This window comes from Bubalus bubalis, chromosome 21 (assembly GCF_019923935.1).
Source record: "Bubalus bubalis isolate 160015118507 breed Murrah chromosome 21, NDDB_SH_1, whole genome shotgun sequence".
NCBI classification, from domain to species: Eukaryota; Metazoa; Chordata; class Mammalia; order Artiodactyla; family Bovidae; genus Bubalus; species Bubalus bubalis.
In genome coordinates, this window is record NC_059177.1 from 51,805,583 (window position 1) to 51,820,153 (window position 14,571).

At 40.4% G+C, this 14,571-nt stretch overlaps 1 protein-coding gene across 2 annotated transcripts in view; it reads left to right on the forward strand.

Moving 5' to 3' along the window:
• The first annotated feature begins 6,906 nt into the window (after nucleotides 1-6,906).
• The window catches only part of SMARCC1 (SWI/SNF related, matrix associated, actin dependent regulator of chromatin subfamily c member 1), a 124,747-nt gene continuing 117,082 nt past the window's right edge, over nucleotides 6,907-14,571 (forward strand). Inside the window, exon 1 of one of the 2 annotated variants that reach the window (XM_044933790.1) lies at nucleotides 6,907-7,153. In XM_044933790.1, the coding sequence (XP_044789725.1) occupies nucleotides 6,959-7,153 (195 nt within the window). In that variant the 5' untranslated portion in view covers nucleotides 6,907-6,958. The remainder of the gene's footprint in view (nucleotides 7,154-14,571) is intronic. The other variant, XM_025272391.2, reaches the window with a different exon arrangement.

Genomic DNA, 14,571 nt, shown 5'->3' on the forward strand with positions numbered 1-14,571 from the left:
CCTCAGATATGCAGATGACACCACCCTTATGGCAGAAAGTGAAGAGGAAATAAAAAGCCTCTTGATGAAAGTGAAAGAGGAGAGTGAAAAAGTTGGCTTAAAGCTCAACATTCAGAAAACGAAGATCATGGCATCTGGGCCCATCACTTCATAGGAAATAGATGGGGAAACAGTGGATACAGTGTCAGATTTTATTTTTTTGGGCTCCAAAATCACTGCAGATGGTGACTGCAGCCATGAAATTAAAAGACGCTTACTCCTTGGAAGGAAAGTTATGACCAACCTAGACAGCATATTCAAAAGCAGAGACATTACTTTGCCAACAAAGGTCCGTCTAGTCAAGGCTGTGGTTTTTCCTGTACTCATGTATGGATGTGAGAGTTGGACTGTGAAGAAAGCTGAGCACCGAAGAATTGATGCTTTTGAACTGTGGTGTTGGAGACGACTCTTGAGAGTCCCTTGGACTGCAAGGAGATCCAACCAGTCCATTCTAAAGGATATCAGTCCTGGGTGTTCATTGGAAGGACTGATGCTAAAGCTGAAACCTCAATACTTTGGCCACCTCATGCAAAGAGTTGACTCATTGGAAAAGACTCTGATGCTGGGAGGGATTGAGGGCAGGAGGAGAAGGGGACGACAGAGGATGAGATGGCTGGATGGCGTCACCGACTTGATGGACATGAGTTTGAGTGAACTCTGGGAGTTGGTGATGGACAGGGAGGCCTGGCGTGCTGCAATTCATGGGGTCGCAAAGAGTCGAACATGACTGAGAGACTGAACTGAACTGAACTGCATGTTTAAAGATGTTGAAAATCTTTTAATGTGCTTATTATCCATTTGTATATTTTCCTTGGAGAACTATCTGATCATTTCCTTTTTCAATTTTTGAATTTGTTGTTGAGTTTTAGGAGTCCACTACATATCCTGGATAAAATCCTTTATTATGCATGCGTGCTAAGTCGTGTCAGTTGTGTCTGTTTCTTTGTGACCCTATGGGCTGTAGCCCACCAGGCTCCTCTGTCTATGGGATTTCTCCCACTCTACGGGTCACCTTTTTCCTCTGTTGATATTCTTTTGATGCAGAATTTTAAAATTTTTCATTAAGTCCAATTTGTCTACTTTTTCTTTTGTTGCCTGTGCCTCTGATGTCACATTTAATAAATCATTGCCTTTGGTGTCAAGAAATCATTGTCAAATCCAGTCATTAAGTTTTTACCCTGTGTTTTCTCCTAGTAATTTTATAGTTTTATTTCTGACACTTAGGTTTTTAATCCATTGTGAATTAATTTTTGTATATAGTGTGCGGTAAGGGTCCAACTTCATTCTTTTGCATGTAGTTAATCTGGTTTAACCAGTCCCAATTGTTGAAAAGATTGCCCTTTCCCCATTGAATGGTCTTGGCACCCTTATCAAAAGATCACTTGACTGTACATGGAAAGTTTGTTCCTGGGCTCTCTGTTCTTTCCATTGATCTATATGTCTGTCTTAGTGCCGGTACTATAGTGCTTTGATTAGTTTTGAATTCAGGAAGTTTATTTCTCCAACTTTGTTCTTTTTTTCCAACATTTTTTTTTTCTTTTTTCTTTTACATTCTATTGATAACATTATGTTTATATAGGTTTTTGTATTCCTTCAAAAAACATCCCTGGGATTTTAATAGAGCTTGTATTGAATCTGTAGATTTCTTTGGGTAGTGCTAATATTTTAAAATTATTAGGTCTTCCATCTATGAACAAGGGATATGTTTCCATTTATTTGTGTTTTCTTTAATTTCTCTCAGCAGTGTTTTATAGTTTTCACTGTATAATTATTTTACCTGTTTGGTTAATTCCTAAGTGTTTTATTGTTTTTGGTTCTATTGTAAATGAAATTGTTGTAATTTCCTTTTTAGATTGCTCATTATTCATATATAGAAATGTCACTGATTTTTTTGTGTGTTGATTTTACATCCTGCTACTTTGATGAAATCATGTATTAGTCATACAAGTTTTTTTTAAATAGAATCTTTAGGGTTTTCTGTGTATACAGTCATATCACCTGCAAACAGAGACATCTTTTCTTTCTTAAATTCGGATGCTTTTTCTTTTCCTTGACTAATTGTTCTGACTAGAACTTCCAGTACTGTGTTGAATACAAGTGGTGAAAGCAGGCATCTCTACTTTTCTCTTGATCTTAGACGAAAACATTCATTCACCATTGAGTATGATATTCACCGTAGGTTTCTCTTACATGGCTTTTATTATATTTAATACTGAGATAGTTTCCTTCTATTCCTAGTTTGTTGAGTGTGTGCATTTTTTTAATCATGAAAATGTATTCAATTATGTCAAATGATTTTTCTGCAGCTATAGAGATGATCATGTGTTTTTTTCCCTTTATTTTCTTAATGTGGTGTTTTACATTGATTTCTGTATGCTGAACCACCTTGCATTCCAGGAATAAATCTCCCTTGGTGTATAATCCTTGTAATATACTGCTGAATTTGGTTTGCCAGTATTTAGTTTAGGATTTTTTCATCAGTGTTCATAAGTGATATTTATTGTAGTAACCTTATCTGTTTTGGGGATTAAGTTAATGCTGGACTCATAGGAGTCTAGAGGTGTTCCTTCCCTTCAGTTTTTTGGGGAAGGTTTGAGAAGGGTTAGTATTAGTTCTTCTTTAAATGTTTGGTAGAATTCGCCATTGAAGCCATCAAAATATCTAGGCTTTTCTTTGTTGGGAGTTTTTTTTTTTTTATCTCTCTTTTCTTAGTTTCTTTGTTTTTGTTGGAAGGTTTTTGAAATGATCATTTCAGTCTTGACCAGACTGCTTTTAATAACCATCTAATAAAATGTTACATAATCTATTCCTCAGAGCTTTTATTTCTTGACTTAAATATTAACACATTTATTTGAATTGAAAAATGAAGTAAAATTTTCTCTGACAAAACAATTTTTTTCCCAACTGAGTTGACAATAAGACTGACTTTGTCAATTAGGTAATATGACAGACATTTTCCATAAATTACATGAGCTAAATTTGTGGCTCTAAGGTCTAGATGGTATACCTAATCTACCAGTATACCTAATCCTCTGGCAAAATTAAAGCTCAATGAAGCAAGCAATACTGTAATATTCTCAAGCAGATCTGAGTAAATTGATTTAACGGAGATGCTTCTAAGCTAAAGGTAACATGTATATTAGTTGTTGTCAGGTGTCTTTAACAAAATACAGCACAGACTCAATCTGGCTTGCCATTGTGCTTAAAAAAAATTTTTTTTTTGGGTGGTAAATATATAATAAAATTTACCATTTTATCAATTTTTAGGTACACAATTCAGTGACATTAAGTACAACCACAATGTTGTACAATCATCACTACCATCCATCTCCTAAACTTTTTCATCAACCCAAACAAAAACCCTTGTCTACCACCTGTTTTTGTGAATAAAATTTTGTTAGAATACGGCCATTCTCACTTATTTATGTATTGCCTATAGCGGCTTTTGTGGTACAAGGGTAGGGCTCAGTAGTTGTCACAAAGAACATATGGCCCACAAGCCTAAAATATTTGTTATCTGACCCTGTATAGAAGATATTTGCTATCTGACCCTTTATAGAAGATATTTGCTAAACCTGAAAGGTGGCCACCCCCTCACCCGTGTCACACCTCACGTTCGTTCGTGGGGAACCTGGTGCTATACCATTCATAGACGACCTGCTTCTGGTTTGGGGTTTCGTAAATAGCAGAGCAGCTCCCTCGCTGCGATCTATTGAAAGTCAGCCCTCAGCACAAAGTTTTGGGAAACAAAATAGAAAAAAAATTTTAATTTTTTTTAAATAAAAAATTAAAGAGAAAATATTTACTAAACCATACTCTTTGGTACATTTTAGAGAAGGCTTTTTGGTATACTTCCCAGAAACTGAGAAGGCTGTAACAACTGGCAAACCATTATGCAATTTCCAGTTCTTTTCAAAAGTCTTTTTTCTTAAAAACTGAAGAAACCTAATCAACTCTTCACCTATTGAGCAATAAAAATACTTTTTGATAGATCACTGTGTGAATTTAGCATGTAGCTTTGAGAACTAGGTGAAAGATATAGTTCATCACTGAACACTTTAGCATGCATATTTTGAACAAGAGTTCAGTATTTCTTTAGTGTTCTTTTCTTCTGAGGGGAAATTTATAGTAAAATGCATAAATTTTCTTTACCATTCGACAACTGGTGTGCATACATCTGTGTAATGCAAATCTATTTCAAATCAACTTATTGTCACTCCCAGGAAATTCCCTCGTGTCCCTCCTTCCCCTTTATATCCCCAGAGGGAACCCTACTTTGAAGTTTAGCCTGTTCTATAACTTCATATATATTGAAATATCCTGTATATATCCCTTCAGGTAAGATTTATTTAACTTAGTATAATACCTGGAGATTCATCCATAATGTTGCATGTACTAAGTTTATTCCATTTGGTTATTAGTTAATTTGTCAAATTGGATCTTGCTGTTTTTCATTATCAAGTTTAAGAGTTTTTTTTTTTTTTTCCTATTTGAATATGTCTCAGGTTTATAATTTGCAAGTGTTCTTATTCAGTGGGTGTTTTCGTTTTCTTTTTTTTCTTTTTTTTTTTTATGTTTTAATTCTTTCTTTAATACATAAGTCTTCAAAATCCAGTGTGTATTTTAAACATATAGCACATTTCAAGCAAAATTTATATTATATTTCAAGTACTCAATAACCAGTGTATTGGATAGTACATGAAAAAAGAACTTACCAAAAAAGAACTTTGTAGCTTATAAAGAACCTGGAACAATATTCTTCAAAGCTCCTACTTTATATTTATGCACACATATTTGGAATTCTTCTGGTTTTTCAGAAGGATGTTTTCTTATCACAGTATACCATTAGTTTTGTCTTGAGTTGGTTGTGATTTTAAATTGCTCCTATCAGTATATGGATGAAAATATTTATAGAATTGCTGTTATTTTTTTCTTATAAATTTATATGTGGTTGAAATTTTGTTATTATCAAGTTTGTTTCTCCCTAGAAAGTGGGAACATGAATCGTAGGGGATTTCTTGTTTTTTTTCCCCACCTAAATATGTTATGATAGTGGTGGTTTAGTCTCTAAGTTGTGTCCTACTCTTGCAACCCCACGGACTGTAGCCTGCCAGGCTCCTCTGTCCATGGGATTTCCCAGGCAAGAATACTGGAGTGGGTTGCCATTACCTTCTCCATGTTTTCGTTTTCTTGTCAGTGTATTTTGAAGCACCAAAGATTTTAATTTGGATGAAGTCCAATTTTTTCTTTTGTTGTCCATGCATTTCCGCCCCCCCCCAGGCTTTCTTTCTCTATTCTATCATTCACACTACTGCAGTAGCTACTTTCTAATCCATAAATCTGGTCATGTCTTTCTGTGTCTTCAAGCTGGTTTTCCAGTGCTTACAACAGGATATTCAAAATTCACTGCCACCCCAAGTAATATCTTTGCTTCCAGTCCATGGGCTTAAGGAGTTTCACCAAGCATGCTTTCACACTTTAAAGCCTTTGTTCCAGTCTCCACCCCCCCCCCCCCCCCCCCCGCCCCTCACGTGTTTGCAATCTCCCTTCCTCCCTGATCATATTCTCTTTTTTTTCTTTAAAGGCTGGTCTGAAAAACTCACAGCTTGTCACTTTCTGTTCTGTGGTCAGAGAGCATTATGTTCAAAACTCCATAATGGCCAATCACACTTCGTTAATAATTTAAAACTCTTCTGCCTCCCTAGAAGTCATTCATTCATTCATCAAATATTTATTGAACATCTGTTGGGTAACAGGCCTGCTTCTCAGCACTGAGGGTATACCTGTGAACAAGACTAGGCTCTCATGTAATTTATATGGAAAGTAAGAAAATAAAAATACCAAGTCATGGTGAGTCCTACCGCGACAATGTCGAGCGAGTATGATTGTCCAAGACTGCAAGGTCAGGAGGGATCACTTTTCTGAAGTACCTTTAAGCTATGATTTTGAAAGCGTCAAGCTCATTTGGTAAAGAATCGCCTGCAATGCAGGAGACCGGTCTGATTCCTGGGTCGGGAAGATCCGCTACCCACTCCAGTATTCTTGGGCTTCCCTTGTGGCTCAGTTGGTGAAGAATCCACCCGCAATGCGGGAGACTGGGTTCGATCCCTGGGTTGGGAAGATCCCCTGGAGAAGGGAAAGGCTACCCACTCCAGTATTCTGGTAGGAGAATTCCATGGACTATATAGTCCATGGGGTCGCAAAGAGTCGGACGCGACTGAGCGACTTTCACTTCACAAGTGACAATCAGAGGGGAACAGGGGTCCAGGTCGCAGGAATAGCTGTTGTAAGCGCCCCAAGGCAAGAATGAGCTGGTGTGGCTGGAGCCATGAGTGGGGAGGAAGGTGTGTGAAGCCGAAGGTGTGGGTCCCAGATGGATGTTTACAAAGGACGACAGGGTCACTACGTGCAGAAGGTCTGAGGGCAAGCGGGGACAGATGCAGATTCCCAACCGGCGTGTGGGTTCCCCTGCTGGCACGCGACACTCGAAACGCGCTCTCCTCTCGGAACATCTCACACCAGCTCCTTTCTCCCCGGCGGTGGCAGACGGTGACACAGAACCACCGTGCAGATGTAGACTACATAACGATTCAACGCAGGTACTGGGGAAACAGCCACAGGCACGGAAGCCCAAGCTGTGAGGTGCAGCGGGTAAGTGGTCCGTGGTGCAGGCGGAAGAGGCGGGTGGAGGGGCTCGTCCTAGCCCGGCGCGAGTGCTGCGCATGCGTGCGCGCGTGCCCTCGTCGGTTAGGGCGCCGGTGCCGAGAAGAGGCGGGGCCAGGCTTCCGCGCCGGAAGAGGGTTGGCTGGGCGGGGCCGGGAGGCGGCGGTGGCGGCTGCGCGCGCGGGCGCGCGGGTGCGAACGGGGCACGCCGCGAGCGCCGGGGAGGGCTGGGCGGTGGGGACGACGGACGGCGACGATGGCCGCGGCGGCGGGCGGCGGAGGGCTGGGGACGACGACCGGCACCGCGGGCGCAGGAGGCGCGGCGGCGGCCACGGGCCTGGCCGTTTATCGGCGGAAGGACGGAGGCCCGGCGAGCAAGTTTTGGGAGAGCCCGGAGACGGTGTCCCAGCTGGATTCGGTGCGGGTCTGGCTGGGCAAGCACTACAAGAAGGTGGGTCCGCGCGCCCGTAGGGGCCCGGGAGGCCACGCGACGGGGCCCGGGGGCTGCTGCTGGCCTCGCGGGCCTTGGGCCGCCCCTCCCCCAGCGCGCCACGAGGGACAACAAAGGCAGGCGCTGGGCCCGCCACGCCCCCGCCGCGAACTCTCGGCGCCCGCGCGCCCGGGGCTCGCGGGCCCTCGGGGCGCCGCTCCTGGGAGCCCGGGCATCCCGGGCGAAAGCCCCTGCCCGCGCTTGTGAGGGAGCGGGTCGGGCTTCGTGACCCGGAGGGTGTGACTCTTCCTCTTTGTTAGGCGCTTTAGGTGTGTGAACAGTGGTTATTAAAACTGTCTGAGCCGAGCTGTAAGAGCCGCGGCAAGTTTTGTTTAAGAGACTAGTTTTCAAAGTCCAGTGAGGTAACCAAGGTTTTCTTAAACCTGTAGTTGATATGCTAAAGAAGGACTGTGGACCGCTGTACTCGGACGTCGGTAACCGCAGGTTGATATAATGGATCACAGTGTTCTTGGGAACTCACTAATACTAGAAAAACGACGGCTTTTACTTCACAGTTCCCTCTGCTTATGTATAGTGGGAATGCAAGAGTTAATGTTGACTTGTAGCTAATGTGAGGCCTTCCCTGAGAACCCCGTTCGTGTTAGGTCACCCCACTTTATATCACCTTTGTTTTTTCATACCGTTTTTTGGCATTATTTTCATTTACCTGCTTGTCGTGCCTTTGGAGTGTTAGTTGGACTGAGTCTTTGGTACTGAAAGTTGTGACTTAGTCCCATTCTTTATAACAGCTTTTTTAGCTTCTCCTTTATATAATTTAGGAATGACTGACCCCCTTAGAAAGTGTAAGGAAGCCGACTGCCCAAAAAAAAAAAAAAAAAAAAAAAAATTGCTCTGTGTGTCCTCGAATTTCCTGAACACCCTTCGCAGTTCTCTACTTCCTCCTTTGTGGACCATTGCCCTGGAGCTAGGACGTTGTTTGGCCTGTTCACTACAGTGTGTCCTGGAACATTTTTGATCCTCATTGCCTGACCCTTAGTAGTTGCTTAGTAAATATTTGTTGAATGAATGAAAAGATAAAGTAGTCTAGAAACGTACTTTAGGTTTCGGGTGTACAGTGCAGTGAAACTCGTCAGCCTTTGGAAGTTGTTAGGCATGGGCAGGGGCCTTGTGTTCTTCTGATACTCCACTGTGGTACTTTCAGAACTCACCATTTCTTATCTCAAGTTTTGGGCTTCCCTGGTAGCTCAGATAGTAAAGAATCCCCTTGCAGTGTGGGAGATCTGGGTTCGATCCCTGGGTTGGGAAGATCCCTTGGAGGAGGACATGGCAACCCACTCCAGTATTCTTGCCTGGAGAATCCACATGGACAGAGGAGCCTGGAGGGCTACAGTCCACGGGGTCACCAAGAGTCTGACACGACTGAGAGACTAAGCACGCAACACACACACACATCAGTTTTTAGAAAGTGGGAGGTGACATATATTCTTACTTACTATATATCTTTTGTTGCTTTGACTTTATTCCCCCAGGAATTTTGGAGTCACATTTGAGATTGTAGATTTTCCTCATTTATATGTTAAGTAGACAATATTGTTTTTCCTTGTACATTGGTAAATTGGTCACTTTTTTTGTGTAAACAATAGAGCTTATGGTAGTAGCTAAGGGAATTGAATATGTTTATATTATGAAATTATTGTTTATCACATGCTCTTCAGGCAATATTTTAGGTCTTAATATACCTTTATGTTTTTTTCCTCCCAGGCTGGATTTTTTTTTTAGTTAATTTTTTGGCTGCACTGGGTGTTTGTTGCTGCGCTCAGACTTTTCTGTCATTTCAAAGAGTGGGGGCTACTCTTTGTATGGGTTTCTCATTGCAGTGGCTTCTTTTGTTGCGGAGTACAGGCTCTAGGGTGCTCAGGGCTTCAGTAGTTGCTGCATATGGGTTTCAGAGTACAGGCTCAGTTGTTGTGGCATAGGGGCCTGGTTGCCCCACAGAACGTGGGATCTTCCGGAACTAGGGATCGAACTGATGTCCCAATGTTGCAAGGTGGATTCTTAACCACTAGACCACCAGGGAAGCCCCAGGCTGGATTTTTTACCCCAGTTTTATCGAGATATAATTGACATATAATAATGTATTACTTTATCAGTGTAGCTTTAACAAAGAGATACTCAGGAGGAATATTCTTTTGGGTAGCAAGGAAGGGAATAGAAAAAAAGGAAGTACAGTGATAGTTATTTCTACCTTTCCAGACTGCATCTCTTTTGGCCCAGTTTTCAGAGGGCAGCTTTAGGGTTGGATAGTCTTTCAGAGCTGGCTTTGGGTGGATGAGGAAGTGGCTGTGAGCCTGATTGCAAGGTTTGTCCCAGAGGGTTGAAGCCAGTAGGCTAATGCTGGCTCCGTGTCCCTGAGGCCTTGGAGACAGAGTTAAAGTTATGTTTGACCTCTCAGTGTTTCATAAAACTGGAATGTATTTCTTAGGCCTGTTCAGATTCAGAATTGCATATCCTTGGACTCGATAGTCAGAATCCTGTCAGCCTCTTAGAGTGGTGTTGATTTGGTAAAAATATTTACAAGAACGTTCTTTGCTTCTTCCATGCACACTATCTCTCTCCTTGGTGTACACATTGATGGGTTTTAACTTAACTTTTGTGTTGCATTTAATACTGTATTTTCAAATTAATAAATCTCAGCAAATAAATGAAATAAACATGACGTTGATAGTAGCACTTTTATTGATGGTTTTACGCATGCACTATGAGGACAACTTGAGCATCCACTTTATCTGGGCATTTAAAACATAACTTGCTTAAATCCTCACAGTAGTCCCGTATGATAGATATTGTTTACTTCATTTTCCCCATGATAGAAACCTGAGACTTCAGGTTTAAGTAACTTCTCTAAGAATTACAGTTAGGAGTTACAAATTCAGGATTCAGAGAAGATCCACCTGGCTCCAGCTCCAACACCCGCCCTCCGCCCCCCCTACTCTTGCCACCTTTTATTTTCTTTTTGCTATTTGTAATCCCTCTCTTTAAGAAACTCACAATGTTGTGGAAAAGACAGACATTGGCACCTGCCTGTAAAAGCCAGGTGATTTCAAATTAAGAGAGTTCCCTTGTATTGTTTTTGTCTTCTGAATGTCCATAGAAGGTGCTCAGTAAATCTTTGTTCCATGAATAAACAGATTAACTAGACCAGAAACCTGTAGAAACCTATTTATTTAGGTTTTGTTGATTCATTTGCCTTAGCATTACAGAAAGGAAAGCGAATACTTCTTGACTGGGATGAGCTTCTACTTGCCAAAGGAGTCTAGAGGAGGTGACCAGTTTAGGGAAGCGGAGACTGCCCAAGGTTGCATTTTCAGTCCACTGCATCCACTGCAGCAGTACAGAAGCTGGTTATCTACCTAAGCTGCCTGTTTTGTATTATTTGGTGTGTATCATTTATCCTTAACACTGAAAGGTATTTTTCTATCCATAGTTCAGAGTGGTTTTCAGATGATAAAACATTGAGAAGGTGAAGTGTATCTGTAAGCCATTAAGTTCCCAGGTAAGTTTCTTCCCAAAGTTTGGCTTACTCCTGAAATTAAAGATTTCAGGATGATTTAAATAAAGATGCTTTAGATTTAACAATGATCACTAAAACAGACTAGATTGCCCAAGGAAGGTATTTCCATGCCCTTTACATATAGTAGTTAACAGGTTAAGACAGTTATTTTTTTCATATGGTACATCTGCAATAGAATTGTTTAGGGAGAAGTTAAACTTTTAATATGTTATTAATGTCACAGGGAATATAAAGCAGATTTATTGATACAGCTTTCTAGGCATATTTTCCTAACTTTCTTAATCAGAACTTTGAGACTAAAAGATTTTTTGTTGTTGTCTTAAGTAAAACATGCTGTTGAACTTTTTTTTTTGGATTCAGTTCAGTTCAGTCGCTCAGTCGTGTCCGACTCTTTGCGACCCCATGAATCGCAGCACGCCAGGCCTCCCTGTCCATGTCTAACTCCCGGAGTTCACCCAGACTCAGGTCCATCGAGTCAGTGATGGCATCCAGCCATCTCATCCTCTCTTGTCCCCTTCTCCTCCTGTCCCCAATCCCTCCCAACATCAGAGTCTTGTCCAATGAGTCAACTCTTCGCATGAGGTGGCGAAAGTACTGGAGTTTCAGCTTTAGCATCATTCCTTCCAAAGAAATCCCAGGGCTGATCTCCTTCAGAATGGACTGGTTGGATCTCTTTGCGGTCCAAGGGACTCTCAAGAGTCTTCTCCAACACCACAGTTCAAAAGCATCAATTCTTCGGCGCTCAGCCTTCTTCACAGTCTTAACTCTCACATCCATACATGACCACAGGAAAAACCATAGCCTTGACTAGCCGGACCTTTGTTGGCAAAGTAATGTCTCTGCTTTTGAATATGCTGTCTAGGTTGGTCATAACTTTCCTTCCAAGGAGTAAGCGTCTTTTAATTTCATGGCTGCAGTCACCATCTGCAGTGATTTTGGAGCCCCCCAAAATAAAGTCTGACACTGTTTCCACTGTTGCCCCATCTATTTCCCATGAAGTGATGGGACTGGATGCCATGATCTTCGTTTTCTGAATGTTGAGCTTTAAGCCAACTTTTTCACTTTCATTTTCATCAAGAGGCTTTTTAGTTCCTCCTCACTTTCTGCCATAAGGGTGGTGTCATCTGCATATCTGAGGTTATTGATATTTCTCCCGGCAATCTTGATTCCAGCTTGTGTTTCTTCCAGTCCAGCGTGTCTCATGATGTACTCTGCATGTAAGTTAAATAAGCAGGGTGACAATATACAGCCTTGACATACTCCTTTTCCTATTTGGAACCAGTCTGTTGTTCCATGTCCAGTTCTAACTGTTGCTTCCTGACCTGCATATAGGTTTCTCAAGAGGCAGGTCAGGTGGTCTGGTATTCCCATCTCTTTCAGAATTTTCTACAGTTGATTGTGATCCACACACTCAAAGGCTTTGGCATAGTCAATAAAGCAGAAATCGATGTTTTTCTGGAAGTCTCTTGCTTTTTCCATGATCCAGCGGATGTTGGCAATTTGATCTCTGGTTCCTCTGCCTTTTCTAAAACCAGCTTGAGCATCAGGAAGTTCACGGTTCACATACAAATAAAATTTTTATGATTGAAGTTGTCTCTATAATCATTAAATTTTCCCCCTGTAAAACACCTTTAATAAACACCTTTAATCAAGGAGATAAAACACTTTTAATCAGGATTTATTATCTTGAAAACTATTAGGATCTTTTTATGTTTAAGTGAGATTTTTGGGAGGAGTTGAGTTGTCAGTATGGAATAGTAGAATGAGCATTACGTTGGGTTGGTAAATGTGAGTTCAGTACTCTTGGCCACTGATTGATGTCATTGAGCAGATCACTTGATTTCTACATTTTACTTGTTCATTTGTAACTCCTGTAGGCTGTTGTTTTGAATCAAGTGAGATAGTCCTTGAAGATGGAATTACATAAATTTGAGATACTAGTGATACCTTTGATATCTTCTGATCCCTCTGATTGATTAAATAGAATGTTACTCTTTGAAATTTTTAAAAGTTGATTTAAAAATCTTATAATAATCATACCCTGCCTTTTGAGAGGGTATGAGTATAGTTTACATAATATGTATATGTCAAATTAATGAGTTAAAAATGTCATCTCTTACATGTATTTTCATGTTTGATAATTTTTGTGAGTGATTTGAGAAAGTAAACAGTTAAAAAAGATTTTATAGTTTAAAAATTGGATTTTAATATATCTAAGGTAAGCATTTTGATTGAGCTTTGAACCTGCTATCTTTATTCTAAAACTGTAGGGTTGTCCACGTGAAATCTTTCTCATTTCGAATGACAGTATGTTAAATGAAACATCTGTAGATAGTGGTGAAGTTTAGAATACATACAAAGCTATGTATATAGGTCATTAACAATTCATTTTTGCCTAAAGGGTTGATTTGGTTTTAGCTGAACAACCTTCCTCCAAATGGTGCCTTTTTCAATTTTAGGATTTGACACTGTTCAGTTGTCTGCAGGTATTAATTTTTCATGTTGCCTTACCATGTGCGAAAACCCTGCTATACATTATGAGATCCCTTGGAGAAGCTTGTACTTACTAAAGATTGTAAAGTTACCTTGTGAGTATGTACAACATACTTTGCCAGTTCTGTGGGTTACACTTGAAGAGTATACTACGTTCAGTATTACTGTCAGAATTGAGTATTCCTCATTAAAGATTTACTGTGTTGAACAATAGTCCTCAGAAAATTAAACTTGATGGTTTTTGTGTGAATTGGTATTATAGGAAAGGGGAATTGTAAGTAGTTTTTAACATTTAAAAATTGCTTACCTCGTTTTTTAACTTTTAGATTATAATAAATGTGTTCTTTAACTGAGATACATGACATATGACAATATTTGAAGTGGATTTTTTTTTGAAAGCCCAATGGTTCTTAAAGTGTAGTGCCCATTCCCATACTGTCGCATGGGAACTTGTTACAAATGCAGATTCTTGGACCTGACTGGGAGTGGGGCTAAAACTTAAGAACCATTACTTCACACTAACAGATTTGACATCTTATGTGCTTGAGTGTATGAAACGTATTTCTAGTTTTGGGCTTATGTCTGACACACGTTTCACTTCATAGCCTTATGGAAATGTGTTTTTACAGAACACCTTTGATATAAAAGAAAGCTATTTGTAAGGATAAAAAGGTGTAGTTTAGAACAAGGATAGGCAGACTTTTTCTATAAAAGGGCCAGAGAGTAAATATTGAGGCTTTGCAGACCATGCATTCTTAGTGGCAACTGCTTGACTCTGCTGTTGGGGGAAGGCAGCCATAGACAAAGTGCAAATGAATGAGTGTGCTGTGTTTTAATAAAACTGTTTATGGACACTGACATTTGAATTTCATATAGTATTAATGTGTCATGAAATATTATTCTTAAAACTTTTCCCCCAAGCATTTAAAAATGTCAAGCCATTCTTAGCTTGTGGGCCACACAGAAACAGGCAGTGGGCTGGGTTTTACCAACCTTTGGTCTAGAGGGTTTCGTGTAAAACAAAGCATTCCAACAAAATACCAGCCTTGGGCAAAATTTAACTTACGCTGGCTGTTCCACATAGAGAGGAAAGCTAGTATACTTGAACAAATAAAAATGTGAGAGGATACTAAACTTTAAGAAGAATTGCCTGCCCTATTGTTAATATATTATGCTCTTTCTTTGATTGGCAGTAGCACATATTGAGAACCAGTCAACTTAAAGCATTGTAACTAACAGTAGATGATATAGCTGATATTTTGCTGTATAGATACCAGACATTATTTATTACAGTAGAAACATTAATTTTGAAATGTGGGGTGGTACTGGGAAAGAGATTTTTCCAGAAAGAGAA